Genomic DNA, 13010 nt, shown 5'->3' with positions numbered 1-13010 from the left:
TGAGGAAACGAAGGGCGGGGGGAAAGGCGCTCGCTCGGGCAACCGTAGCAACGGCGAGAGGAGGGTGTTTTTTTTCTTCTTCTGTCCCCGCCTCCTCTCGTCCCGATTGGTGGAGAGGCCGGCCAAGTCGTACGTGGTTTTTTTTTTTTTTTTTGCGTTTCCGGCTAAAGGGAAGCGGAGGGAGGGGGAGAGAGCGTGAGGCGTTGAGGTTGCTCAATTGGAGGATTTAGAGGCGAGGGGGGGCTGTTTAAAAAAAAACTTGGTGGAGGACGGGAGGGGGGGCGTTGAAGAAGCTTCTGCGGCCTATCTCCCGGTCATGGCGGTGGTAAAGCTTCAGCCCTGAGGAGGGCCATGGGCAGGAGGACCCTTCTTCCCTCCGGCCGTTTACCTCAGGGGCCCGCTCCCCGTCTTCTCACCTGTCCGCCAAGAACACCTGTCCCCTCAGCGCGGCCCGCCATGCTCTCCTGGTAAGTAGCGCCTGATGGGTTGGGTGGCCTGGCGCTTCCTCGGCGCCTTCAAGATTTTGTGGGCTCCCTCAGGGCAGCTCCTGGGGCCTCCGTGGCTGGGAGCGCTGGGGATTCAGGGTCCCCGGAGCGGCTGAGACGCAGAGGGAGACGGTCCAGGTTCACGTGTGTTCCCTACCCCCACCCCACAAACTCTAGGACCGACTGTCAACGGAGCCTGCCTACTTTATTTTATTTATTTATTTGTGGGCCTGTAACAGGTATTAGTATAGACATGGATGTTATCGCATGAGATTGGTACAAATAGATCAGTGCTGGCTGGGGATGCTGCTGGGGAATTCTGGGAGTTGAAGTCCGGACATCTTCAAGTTGCCAAGGTTGAGAAACACTGAAATAGATGGATATAAAAAAGTATAACATGACCATGAATGCCTAAAATAAATACATACAGTAGGACAGTAACCCTGCTGTGGGATCGGACCAGGGCAGGTGGAAGCTGGTGTCCTGGGAGGCTGATCCCCTCATTGGAACAGCTTCTTCCCCAAATCAGGAGTGACCCCCCACTTTTTTGCTTTTTTTGCCACATTTAGCTTACTGAACCATCAATAGAAGCCTCTACAGCAGGGGTTTTCAAACATGGCCACTTTAAGACTTGGGGATTTCAACTCCCAGAATTCCACAGTCAGCAGGCTGGGGAATTCTGGGAGTTGAAGTCCCAAGTCTTAAAGTGGCCAAGTTTGAAAACCCCTGCTCTTCAGTGCAGAAATTGACTAAACCATCTATAAAATCATATAACAATACAAGTAAAATGGTCAGTTTAAGAATCTGTGTGTGTGTGTAAAAGTAGAGTAAGGTATTGTGCCATGTATAGACTATGGGGCAATTAAGTATTTTTTTAAATTGTGTTGTTCACACTAGTGGTGGGTTGCAGGCGGTACGCCCCGCTACGGGCGTACCAGTGCCTGCTGGGAGCACTGGGTACCATTCCAGTATGGTGCTCCGGAGGGCCCACCTGTACGCCCGAGTTCCTGACCTGTATTTGAGCTCTTTGGCACTTCTGCGCATGTGCACAGAGTGTACGGCGCCTGTGCGATTCTCCGCCAAGCAGCTGGAATGTCGCAGAGGTAAGGATGCATGCGGGTGCTGCACATGTGTGTGCGCATGCTGCGTGCATGCATGTGGGAGATGCTGGGCCCCATTGTACCATACTGGTTGCAACGGGATCCGGAACCCGCCACTGACTGTATTCATCTTGAGTGGATTAATACAATCTATGTAGTTACTAGCTGAATATCAGTAGGAAGACAGAAATGCTCTATGTCCTCAGAAGTGCTAGGGTTCACTTTGGCTGGAAGCTGAGACCTTATTTTTATGGTTTAAAATTGTCAGATTTAATATCTGAGTCTGCTTTTTTTTTAGCTAAATAACTTATACTGTCTACTGTTATTTTGATAGGTAGATACTTATTTAGCTAGATAGCTACCTACCTATCAAAGGAGACTATGTCTTTGTAGACTGTTGGTTTTGCTTTGCTTTTGTCCAAGCAATCTGTCGGAGGTGGATAGTACTATTTTTACTGGAAATATTTATCCACTTCTGTTGCAGTAGAGTTTTCCAGTGGGATTATATTTTGATATTCTTTATGAGTTACTTTTATGGACTTTCCATTTATCCTATCTAAGCTTGCCCAAATAGTAGATTCTGTAACAGACAGGACCAGCTCTAATTTAGAAATCAGATTTTTTTAAAAAAATGATTTAATTTCTTTGAGAAGAAAGGAACTTCTTGGTTTTAAGTTAGCTTTTTATCTTAAATTCTGAGAAAAATCACTTTGAATATTAGAAATTTCAAAAGTAGCATCCCTCAACCGTTAACTTTGAGCTGTTTAAGACAAACCTTTCAAATAAGGATATTTTACTGGATACAAATATCTTTTTTGGTTAAATATTTCAGAGTGTTAAAAGCTTGTTAAAAGAGGTAACTTGGAAGGGGTTTTTTTTGAACAGTAAATTATATTTGCTGTATTAAGAGCTTTACAATTGTGAAATAGAGTGTTCTGCTAAAACAGTAATGAACCTAAATTGAGTCAAGTGAGCAATGGTATATTGATAAATAATGAATATGCATCCATTTGCATAGACACAGAGGGAAGCTTTTAAACTGTGCATAAGAAGGAGTCCTTTTCATTTATTAAAAAAAATCTGGCGTATTGATAAACATATTCATATGCTATGTATGAAAGTATACCTTTACATTGTGAAATACTATACATCTTATATATCTTCAGTGAATACATTTAACATCTCCTTTGAATCAGCAGTGAGCATAAATGATAGTTCCAGTTTTACTTGGATAGCAAATTGTAATAGAAGACCATGCTTGAAGTATTTGTTTCGTACTTGGTAGATCAATGATGCATTAATTCATTTGTGTTATAGAAAGGTCATTATTACATTTATTTTTTAAAAAGAAGCCAAAACTTTATGGCTATAGTTGCATATATACACTTAGCAACATGTTTGTTTCTTATTTGTTAAAAAGTCTCAGTGATTCTCTCCTCACTTTAGTTCTAGTAGCAATTTCTTTTTGCTGGTGCTTTTCACCAGCAAGGTAGCGTAGGGGGAAGTGACTAAGAAAAAAAAATGACTGAGAGATCCCAAATACTATTATTTTAATAAAGAAAAATTGGTGTTAAGTTATTTATACATTGAATCTACTGAGTAATTTAGAATATGGCCCATACTTAAAAACATCCAGCAGCCAAAATATATATATATATATATCCTCCAAGAGTTCTTTTGCAGTTTGACCTCCTATATGTATCTTTAAATCATGCTATAACTGTTTCATTACAAGAAGCAAACAACTGATTTTTTAATAACAGCCTGTTATCTCATTAGTAATAAAAAGAGTTAAAAAACAGCTGGAGTTAAAGTTTATAATCAGTAAAGGTCTAGATATATGATTGCAATTAATACCCTGTTTTCCCCAAAATAAGACCTCCCCGGATAATAAGCGCAATCAGGCTTTTGAGCACCTGTGCTGAAATAAGCCGTCCACCGAAAATAAGCCTCCACCGAAAATATTGCAACACAGCAGCAGCCATGAGCCGCCTCCTGCACCTCAAAAATAATAAGACCTCCCTGAAAATAAGGCCAAGTGCTTATTTCGGGGGGGGGGGGGTTTCAAAAGAAAATAAGACCCTCTTTTATTTTGGGGGAAACACTGTACTTAAATTTGGCCTTTTTATGTAACCTAAGTATATGAGCTATTGTACCAGATGGATATCTGGTTTCGCAACAAAGTGCCACGTAAATACTGCAGACTTCCACATTTACAGAAGAGAGAACTGAACTTTGATCTCTTCCTATGTTCTCAAGGTGTTTTAACAAAGGTGAGCATAGTAGCAGTAGTAACCTAATTCTGTTAGTCATCCTAGAGCAAAACGTAAAAAAGGCATAGATGAATTCAACAGTGTTGTGATATAGGTAGACTAGACAGCTCACTGTCATAATTTAATGACTACCTGCCATACATGGGAGTTCAGGCTGTCATATGTCTTCCAGCATTGTTGACTCCTAATGCAAGCTGAAAATGTACCCGAGAATCCTCTGCAGTATTCAGGAGCTTTTCAGGTGAACTTTCTGTTCATGTGCAGCCACTGCAGAAGCTTTACACTGATTCTGGCATGGCCGATCCCTTATGTAATCCAATAATGTGATGAACAGGCTATCCAAGTCATCAGGAACAAACTTCTATGCTTTTCTTCTAGGATAATAATACCAATCTAACCCAGTGCTTATTGTCATGTAGATAGGTTATTCTATATAGGAAAGAAAAGGGAATTTTATGATGTTTCAGAATTTAAATTTATTTAACAATATCCGGAGCTAAATTGCTACTAGATTCTGGAACCAGCAAAATTTACTAGTGAGGCAGTTCAAATGCAGTAATGAAGTTACCTAAATGGTAGCTGCCTCTTATTATAATTTTGCCTTGTTTTCCCCTCCACTGTTCATTTTCCATGGTGAAATACAATAACCAGATTATAAAATTTGCTTTGTTTTGGGAAAGAGCCAAAGTTTCAAGTTACATCAGGTTTTCGGTTCCAGCAACTAAATGGAATGTTTTGCTAGTGACCCTACCAGACAATGCAAACCTTTGTGGAGGCATAATTTCTTCATCTATGTTATGATCTCCTCACCAAAGTATACACTTTTGTAACCCATGGACTGTACTGTGGTTATTTTACCAATAGAAGAGAATATAGCTCATGGTTGCACTGTGGAGTTCAACTTTGAGTTTGGTTGTTTTCCTTTACATATTTACGTTTTTGTTACCCAACTAGCTAACATCCTCAGTGCTAGAAGGGAGGGGGATTTGCTCTCTATTTACAATGTAAGTGAGGTTGTTGTTTTCTCCTTGGTTGTTTCTTAGTTGGGCAGTTGTTTACTGCTTGATTGAGATGGTAGTTCCTTGATTGTTTGCTGCTTGTTAATCTGTTTTCTGTACATTATTTCAGGATAGGTAGTCCTCGACTTACAACTACAATTGAGCCACAAATTTCTGTTGCTAAGTGAAACATTTGTTAAGTGAGTTTTGCCCCATTTTACAACTTTACTTGCCACCATTGTTAAGTGAATCACTGCAATTGTTAAATTAGTAACCCAGTTGTTAATGAAACTTGCTTCCCCATTGACTTTGCTTGTCAGAAGGTTGCAAAAGGTGATCACGTGACCTTGGGGCACAGCAATAGTCATAAATATGAATCAGTTGCCAAGCATCTGAATTTTGATCACATGATCATGACGATGCTACAAAGGTCATAACTGTGAAAAATGGTCCTAAGTTAAAATTTTCAATGTCATTGTAAATTTGAACGGTTACTAAATGAACTGTTGTAAGTTGCGGACTAACTGAAGTTATTTTTTGTATAGGCATAAGACTAGGGAAATTCACTGAGAGTTAAAATAAAAGTAGAATCATTCTTGATAGAATTATTCTTTCTGTTCTTCAGATCCCTTGTAATGAATACATAGAAAAGGCAAAATATAAATGTCCAATGTAAGTCTGAGATAAATGTAGGTGCAGGCTAAACAGAATTCCATTTAAATTAAATTAAGGGAATATGCCTGAAATCAGTACAATTTATACAGTACAGGTAGTCCTTCACTTACAACAGTTCACTTAGTGACCGTTCGAAGTTACAACGATAAAAAGTGATTTATGATCATTTTTCACACTTATGACCATCCCCATGGTCATATGATTTACCCTCAGATGCTTGACAACTGGTTAATATTTATGACAGTTGCAGTGTCCCCAGGGGAAGGGGTGGGTTCCGGCAGAGACTACTGCTGGTTTGTTCAGGAATGCGCTGCGTAAGTGTGCTGTGCGTGCATGCTCAGTACAACTAAAATTGCTCTGCACATGCACAGAAGCAAAAAACAAGATGATCAGAGATCCAGTTTGGGGGCGTGGCAGGCCTGGGTCGCTGCAGGTTCCAGCGACCCAGGCCGCCAGGCTACAGTCCGAACCCATCACTGCCCAGGGATCATGTGATCATCTTTTGCGACCTTTTGACTAGCAAATTCACTGGGGAGCCAGATTCACTTAACAACCCTGATTTAACAACAACAGTGATTCATTTAACAAATGTTAAAAGAAAAGTCATAAAATAGGGCAAAACTTACTTAACAAATTTCTCACTTAGCAACATTAATTCTGGGCTCAATTATGGGCATATATTGAGGACTAATTGTACCTGGAAGCGAAGGATTGCAACTTTATCTAACCTTCAGTTTCTCATTTTACTAGTAGAAAGAAAACTCAGGTTTTACTTGGCTAATATTACTTTTTCATTGCAGTTCAACTGGTTGCTCGGTCCAATTTCTATTTTGTTTTCTGGCTGGTGCTAGGAAGTACAAATAAGCAAGTGGTAACATTTAGTTCCACCTGTTTAGCAGATGGACTGCATTTTTTGAAGCATAGGTGGAACTAGAAGTCTCTGCATAGATGCTTTTAACTTTCAAACAGTGGCTATAGCCTCCATTTAAAAGCCATTGAATTAACATGCTTTGCTTTGAGTTTGCTTTGCTTGCATTGCATAATTTCATAATATGCTATGGTTCCCAAATGTGGGCCGGTTTCAGTACTGAGAATTTTGATATGTGAACACAGCTGGCCATCAGTAAACAAATGTCAAGCAGGCAGCCTTTAGAATTACGTAGGCAACTACTTTGAAAAAAATAGAATTTGCCACATGTAGTTTTCCTTTCATGTATTTGTTTCATGTTTGAAGATTAACTGATTTTATAACTCATCATCTGGCCAGAGGGTACCCTGTCTTTAACCTCTAAACTATATACTAGTTAAGACAGCGGTATGGGATTTTTAAAGATAAATTCAGGAGCAAATCTTAGAACTTAATGACAAATAGTAGAAACTGTTTTATATACTTGGTGTATGTATTTATTATCTCAATACCTAGATACAATTGTTTTCCAAAAGTGATTGTAGTTGGAGATCAGAATATTTAAAAGGAAATTGTATGTCTTTTATATTTAGAGAGCTCCGTGTCTGTCTGCAAAGGCCATGGAGAAGAGTTTGGAAAGCAGTTTCAGCATCAACTTTTTGAATCCACTGGTACTCTTCTTTAGAAAATCTGCCAAGTGTCTGGGCCATCTTCCTTTAATCTACATATTTATCTGCCTCAGTGCCCTCTCTTTCTGTACAGGTGAGACTCTATGCTTCTTTCCAAGATACTTACAATTGTGAATGAAAAAGGATATATCAATCTGTGCTATGTAAACATATTTGATCTATGTTCTATGAATTGTTATCAATGTAAAGCTTATGAACACCTAATTGCTAAGATTGACATTGTAGGAGGAAAGCCATGTTGGTCTATTAGTAGTCAAAAATCAGAAGCATCTGTTAGCATCTTGTTACAGTAAGAAATTTTATTAAATGCATATTCATATGTTTTTTTAAAGTGAGCTGTTGTTCCTGAAAGGTGTTGCCTTTTAATAAATGTTGTAAATATGACTGCACCTTAAATATCATTATCTTGGAAATTGTCTCTTGAGCTACTTTTAAGCAGGAGTTAGACATAGAGCTTCCCACATTATATGATTTTTAGCCAAGGTTTGTTAAGTTGGCGCTTTATCTACCTACGCCTTCGGACCATCTGTGTGCTCTGAGTTTTCACACAGTGTTTTTTCTCCTTTTGAAATACAAAACTCTAAATGAGTGTGTCTGCTTCTTGTGAGCGTTTGGGTGCACATCTTCCAATATAAAATACATGGCATATGATGCCAATTATATATGCTGTATGTAACTAATATGTAGTGCTTTTCTATTCCAGGTACTTATTTCCACTAATAAATAAATACACATACCATTTCTAAATAGGACAGTGCCACACAATGTGCCACGCAAGACTCTGATGAGGGGCTATAGGGATATGTAAGATTGTTTTGGAGAGAAATAAAAAAGGTAAATACTTAACAGGAAATATTTAACTTTCAAATTAATTCCAGAATCTTAGAAAGATACCATAGACACTTGCTATCTCTACGTTCTCATGTAAATAATTTTGATATAACTAAGAGATTAAAAAGCTTTAAGGCACATAGGAAATATTGGGAAATTAGATGAAATATATAAAGAAAATTTTTAACAGGTTCTTTTAGTAACGATAAGGACATTGTACAAAGACTTAACTAAGTTATTAAGGCACTGCAATCATACGATTCAGGAATAGAGTTAAAATGGTCAAGTAGTTGTGTTTGGTTCAAGAGTCTTAATACAAACTTCCTTATATAATGCCATTGGTTTACTCATCTGTAAACTGTGACTCCCAAAGTGGCTCTGAAAATGGAAGGAGGAGCTTGTATCAGATATTGAGTTAGCAGGTACTTCTCAGTGGGAGAAAGTTTTCTCTTTAAGCAGTCAGAGAAGTGAGATCAAGGACTCAGGGGGGAAAAAGAGAAGGAGCTTTAGATTCTAGCCGTTATTTGCAGGGTTAAAAAAAAAGAGGTATTGCAAGGAGAACTCTTGAGAATAAGTCAACTTTATGGCCTATGGAAAATTGCTAGGATAATTTGTTAAACCCTTCTCAAAATAGTACAGCACTTTATCTCAATTAATTTGCTTTTCAGAAATATTTCTTCTAAAACAATCTTATCTACTGGAAAACTGATATCTTTAGAGAAGGCGCTTAAACTTACACTTATACTTGAACTCATTATGTTAGTAGATAGTACCTCTGGTAAATTATTTGGTGTCTCTTTTTAACTGGTAAAATTGATTAAATTGATATGCAGTAAGTGAGTCATTGATCTTTAGCATTTCACGTACAAAAACAGTTGATTTTAAAGTCTCTTGGATTTATTATCATTATTTTGGTTGGGATACAGAGACACAGTAAAAGTAGAAATCACTAATTATTTAGTTTGAATGCCTCTGTTTGTTTCTCTGAGATTTGTTTTCTGTTTCCCAAGTTCCACAAAATTATGTTTAAGTGCTGTCTTTTTCTTGGTGTTTTTTTAAAACGCAAAGCAATTATCGTACCATATTTCAGGAATATTCTAAATGCAGAACTAAGAAACAGTTGAAGGAATAAATACCCTATACTACAATGCTATTGCCTGCTTCTCAAGCATGTTGTTTGTACTAAAGTGTTGTCACAATTCTTACCTTGCAAATCCCCTTTCCCTTGTTTTCTTTAATTCTTCCCCTTTCTCTATAAACATTTAAGCTTTTGTGAGGAAAATGTTCACAACTATGACCCTGTTTCATATTTACAAAAAAAATTCTTACAATGAAATTTTTATTCCAGACTACTATGTTCTAAATTTTGTGCACATTTCAAAATATATACCAAAAGTTTTCTGACAAGCTAAGCCAGGAAACTTTAATAAAGTTTCAGTTTTTTTAAAAAATTACTTGAGAAGGGTTTTTCTAGCAGATTGTACTGGCACAGTCTGTCTCAACCTCTCTCCTTTCAAAATGAATAAATGTATTCTTGCAACAGACAAACTTCTGTTCCTTCCTGGACAAGTGGATATTGTCTGGCGCTTAGTGTATTGCAAATTAAAAAGTCCTGATTGTTTTCAAACAGTGATGTGATTCTAAATTGTTAAAATCAGCATTTTTCCAGGTGGTTCCTCTCTTGAAATTAAATATACTTATGTGAAGGAGGAATTTGTTAATGTGCCCAACTGCTTTTTCTTTTAATCTAGAATTTTATTTTAATCTAGAATTAATACAAAAGTAATAACACAGGGTGAACTATTATCATTATACCAGTAGTATCCAGCTGTGATCTCTACTGGATACAAGATTGATTCCTCTAGTTCTCGAGCTCGACAGAGTTGGTGCATGATCTGGGGGTCAGCCTCGATTCACAACTTCTGCTAAAGGAGTAGTTGGCAACCTAGGAGGGATTTTGCACTGATCCATCTTGGGTGCCAATTGTGCCTGTTCCTGGATCAGGAGACACTGCTCTTAGTCACTCATGTCCCAGTCAGTTCCCATCTGGATGATCGCAATGTCCTCTGCTTGGGGCTTCCCTTGAAGATCATTCAGAAGCTTCAAATGCTCTAGAATGTCACAATGTGCACAGTTTTAGATGCAATGAAGTTTGATTGTGTAACACCCTGGCTTTGTGTGCTGCGCTGGCTCCCAATAGGCTTATAGGTATACTTCCAAGATGCTGGTTTTCACCCTGTTAAAGCTCTATGTGGCATGAGGCCAAGATACTTGAAGGACTGCTTATTTCCAATTGTTTCTGCCCATCTGATCAGATTTAGCAGGATTGGTGTGGTCTGGGTCTTTTCAGAAGAGCAGTGCCATCTCGCAGGACCCAGTGGATATGTTATTTTCTGTGCAGTGCCTGCCCTCCTCCCAGAGATCTGAATAGCCCCAATAGCCCCAATCCTGTTGGTCTTCTGGACAGCTGTAAAACTCTGACTTTTCCTGCAGGCATTGAGCTGGGTTTTTAATTGATCCCAGCAGAGGTGTATATCATAATTATAATTGAAAACGAGTAGGAAGCCTCAAATAGGTAGTATACATTTGTGTGCAGGTTGTGCATTCATACTGGCAGATGAGGCTCTTGAAACCTGACCCCATAGCTTATGTAGACTTCAGTGCTAAAAGATTTTTCAGTGTCTCTCCTTTAAGGGACTCTGTTAAAGCTGTCATGTAATCTGTAGAGTATTATGATGTGACTCTTTAATAGACAAGCTTACTTCCTGCTTGGTGGTTACTCAGGACGTCTAACATACCATTATGTGATCGCAGCATATTAAAGCAATCAAAACTGCTTTAGTTTGAGAAGCTTTTAAAGCATATTGAGAGTTTATGTAAGAAATTAAATACTATTACAGTTCAAGCATAAGGCTTGAAAATCAGGCACATCATTGGTGGAGTGATGAAATATAAGGCAAATATACATGTCCCAGGGTAATGTTGGAGGATCCAATCTGGATCGGTCACTGGGATCAGAACTTTTGTCTTCGAGGGTTCTTCTAGCAGAGCAAAGTTACCTGAAGATGGACTCCAGCATGAGTCAGAAAGCTCGGAAGACAAAATCTCTGGTCCTGGTGACTGACCCAGATTAGATCCTGATGAGATATAGTTGAACATTAATTCACAGATGCTCCTGATGCTCTCCTCTGTACAGACCAACTCTGTAAATTGTTGAATTTTCTTCTGGTGTTTGTTTAACATCTTTTTCAAAACTGGAGCAAATTTCAAAAATTTATTTGTTTTATAATATGGTTTTATTGTTTGTAATTTAGTATGCTGTTTCAGCCAAAACACAAGAGAGAAAAAATACTCTCTGTTGTGGCCAAATAGTTTAAAAGTTAAGATGCTGGAATAGGGGCATAGAAGCTCAGGTTGCAGTCCAGCATTAGGTACAGAAGCCAGCTGGGTGACCTTGTGCCAGCCATTTTCTCTCCTCTGGAATAAGCCTGCTGAAGAACAACCCCCTTATTGCCTCATGCGTTGATAAATTTTACTCAGAGAGCACAGTGCAAAACAAACTGGAACTTAATGAGACAAATGCTAACATAAGCACAAGAGATAATGGCCGCAAACTGAAAACTTTAAAATTAAGCATTTTAAATATAAGGCAGCTGGCAAAGAAAATATAATTAGGAATATTTTGCTTTGCCTAACTATATTCAGAAGTTAAATGCTCTTCCTTTCATTTCCTCTCTACCATTCCTTCTTCAAGCTGGCAAGAATATTGTGTCCTCTTTTTAATTACGCAGTAATGAATTGTTAGGATGCTTGATGGATTAATCAATGCAATTGGCAAATACAACATCTTGTAAGAATTTAAATTGTTCTTTGCTGCAAGTTAAATTTGCCCCTATGTGTGCTGGGGCCCTGGGGTGAGAGATCTCAAAAGAGCCTTTGCAATAAATTCTGGCTGTCCATTCCCCCAATGTTAAGAGCATTCTTTTATTCTACTATTGTCTTTCAGGTGAATTTTGAAGACAGCTTTTATTTTCCTTTTATTTTCCTTTCCTTTCCTTGTTTTGAAAAAGGTTATGGAGCACTTATTGACCAATGAATATTAATAATAAATTTGTGAATTTCACAGTACTCTTTTGCAATATTTAAACACATTGTAAACATGCTATATTCAAATGCTTTTCATTAATTTCCTTTCATCCTTAAAATAGTCCTGTAAGATATGGTCAATATCTTTTTCTTACAGTTCATTGCAGTCAACCAGACGTTAGACTAGATTTGGCATTTTTGTCTGCCTATCAAGTCCTTCCCAACGATAAATAGGCATTCCCAAGGACAATAGACAGAAGTTGATGTTAAGGTGTTAGAAATATTATCACCGAATGTAAGCTGCTTCGTGTAAAGCTGCCTTTTGCAATTGACTGGTGATAAATTTGTCAATGCCAATGGTGTTCAAACCCAGCTGTTTTGGGATTGTACCCAAGGCACATATTACTATTGGTACTACCTTTGCTTCCTTTTGCCACAGATGTTCTGTTTCTATTTGCAGGTCTTTGTATTTTGATCTCTTTTCCAATTCTTTCTCTTCTCTTTTACCATCTCCAAATACTGCCACGTCCATCATCCAGACTTTTTTTCCTTTCTTATCAACAATTGTTAAGTCTGGGCTGTTATGTGGTAGATGCCTGTCTGTTGCAATTCCAAGTCCCAGGGCACTTTAACTTCATTTTATATTACTTTCTCACTTTTATTGTCATAATAGCCACTTTAATGTAGTAGTTAAGGCGCCGGCTAAAAACTAGGTGAGTTCTAGTCCAACATTAGGCATGAAAGTCAGCTGGGTGACTTTGGATCAGTCACTCTCTCTCAGCCAAATTCAACTGAAAAGGTTGTTGTTCTGGATAAAATGGGAGGGGAAAATATGTATTATGAGTCTGTGGTGGTGTAGTGGTTAGAATGCTGTATTTCAGGCTGACTGCCCACTGCCAGGAGTTCGATCCTGACTGACTCAAGGTTGACATAGCCTTCCGTCCTTCCAAGGTTGGTAAAATGAGG

At 38.4% G+C, this 13010-nt stretch overlaps 1 protein-coding gene across 1 annotated transcript in view; it reads left to right on the top strand.

Moving 5' to 3' along the window:
• Nucleotides 1-181: 181 nt before the first annotated feature.
• KIAA0319L (KIAA0319 like) overlaps nucleotides 182-13010 on the top strand; it is a 61789-nt gene continuing 48960 nt past the window's right edge. Inside the window, exons 1-2 of the mRNA XM_032227657.1 lie at nucleotides 182-467; nucleotides 7032-7200. Coding sequence (XP_032083548.1) covers nucleotides 7059-7200 — 142 coding nt within the window. The 5' untranslated portion in view covers nucleotides 182-467; nucleotides 7032-7058. The remainder of the gene's footprint in view (nucleotides 468-7031; nucleotides 7201-13010) is intronic.

Source organism: Thamnophis elegans, chromosome 12 (assembly GCF_009769535.1).
Source record: "Thamnophis elegans isolate rThaEle1 chromosome 12, rThaEle1.pri, whole genome shotgun sequence".
NCBI classification, from domain to species: domain Eukaryota; kingdom Metazoa; phylum Chordata; class Lepidosauria; order Squamata; family Colubridae; genus Thamnophis; species Thamnophis elegans.
Note: the sequence above shows the minus strand (reverse complement) of the source record. Positions and strands in the feature narration are given on the sequence as shown.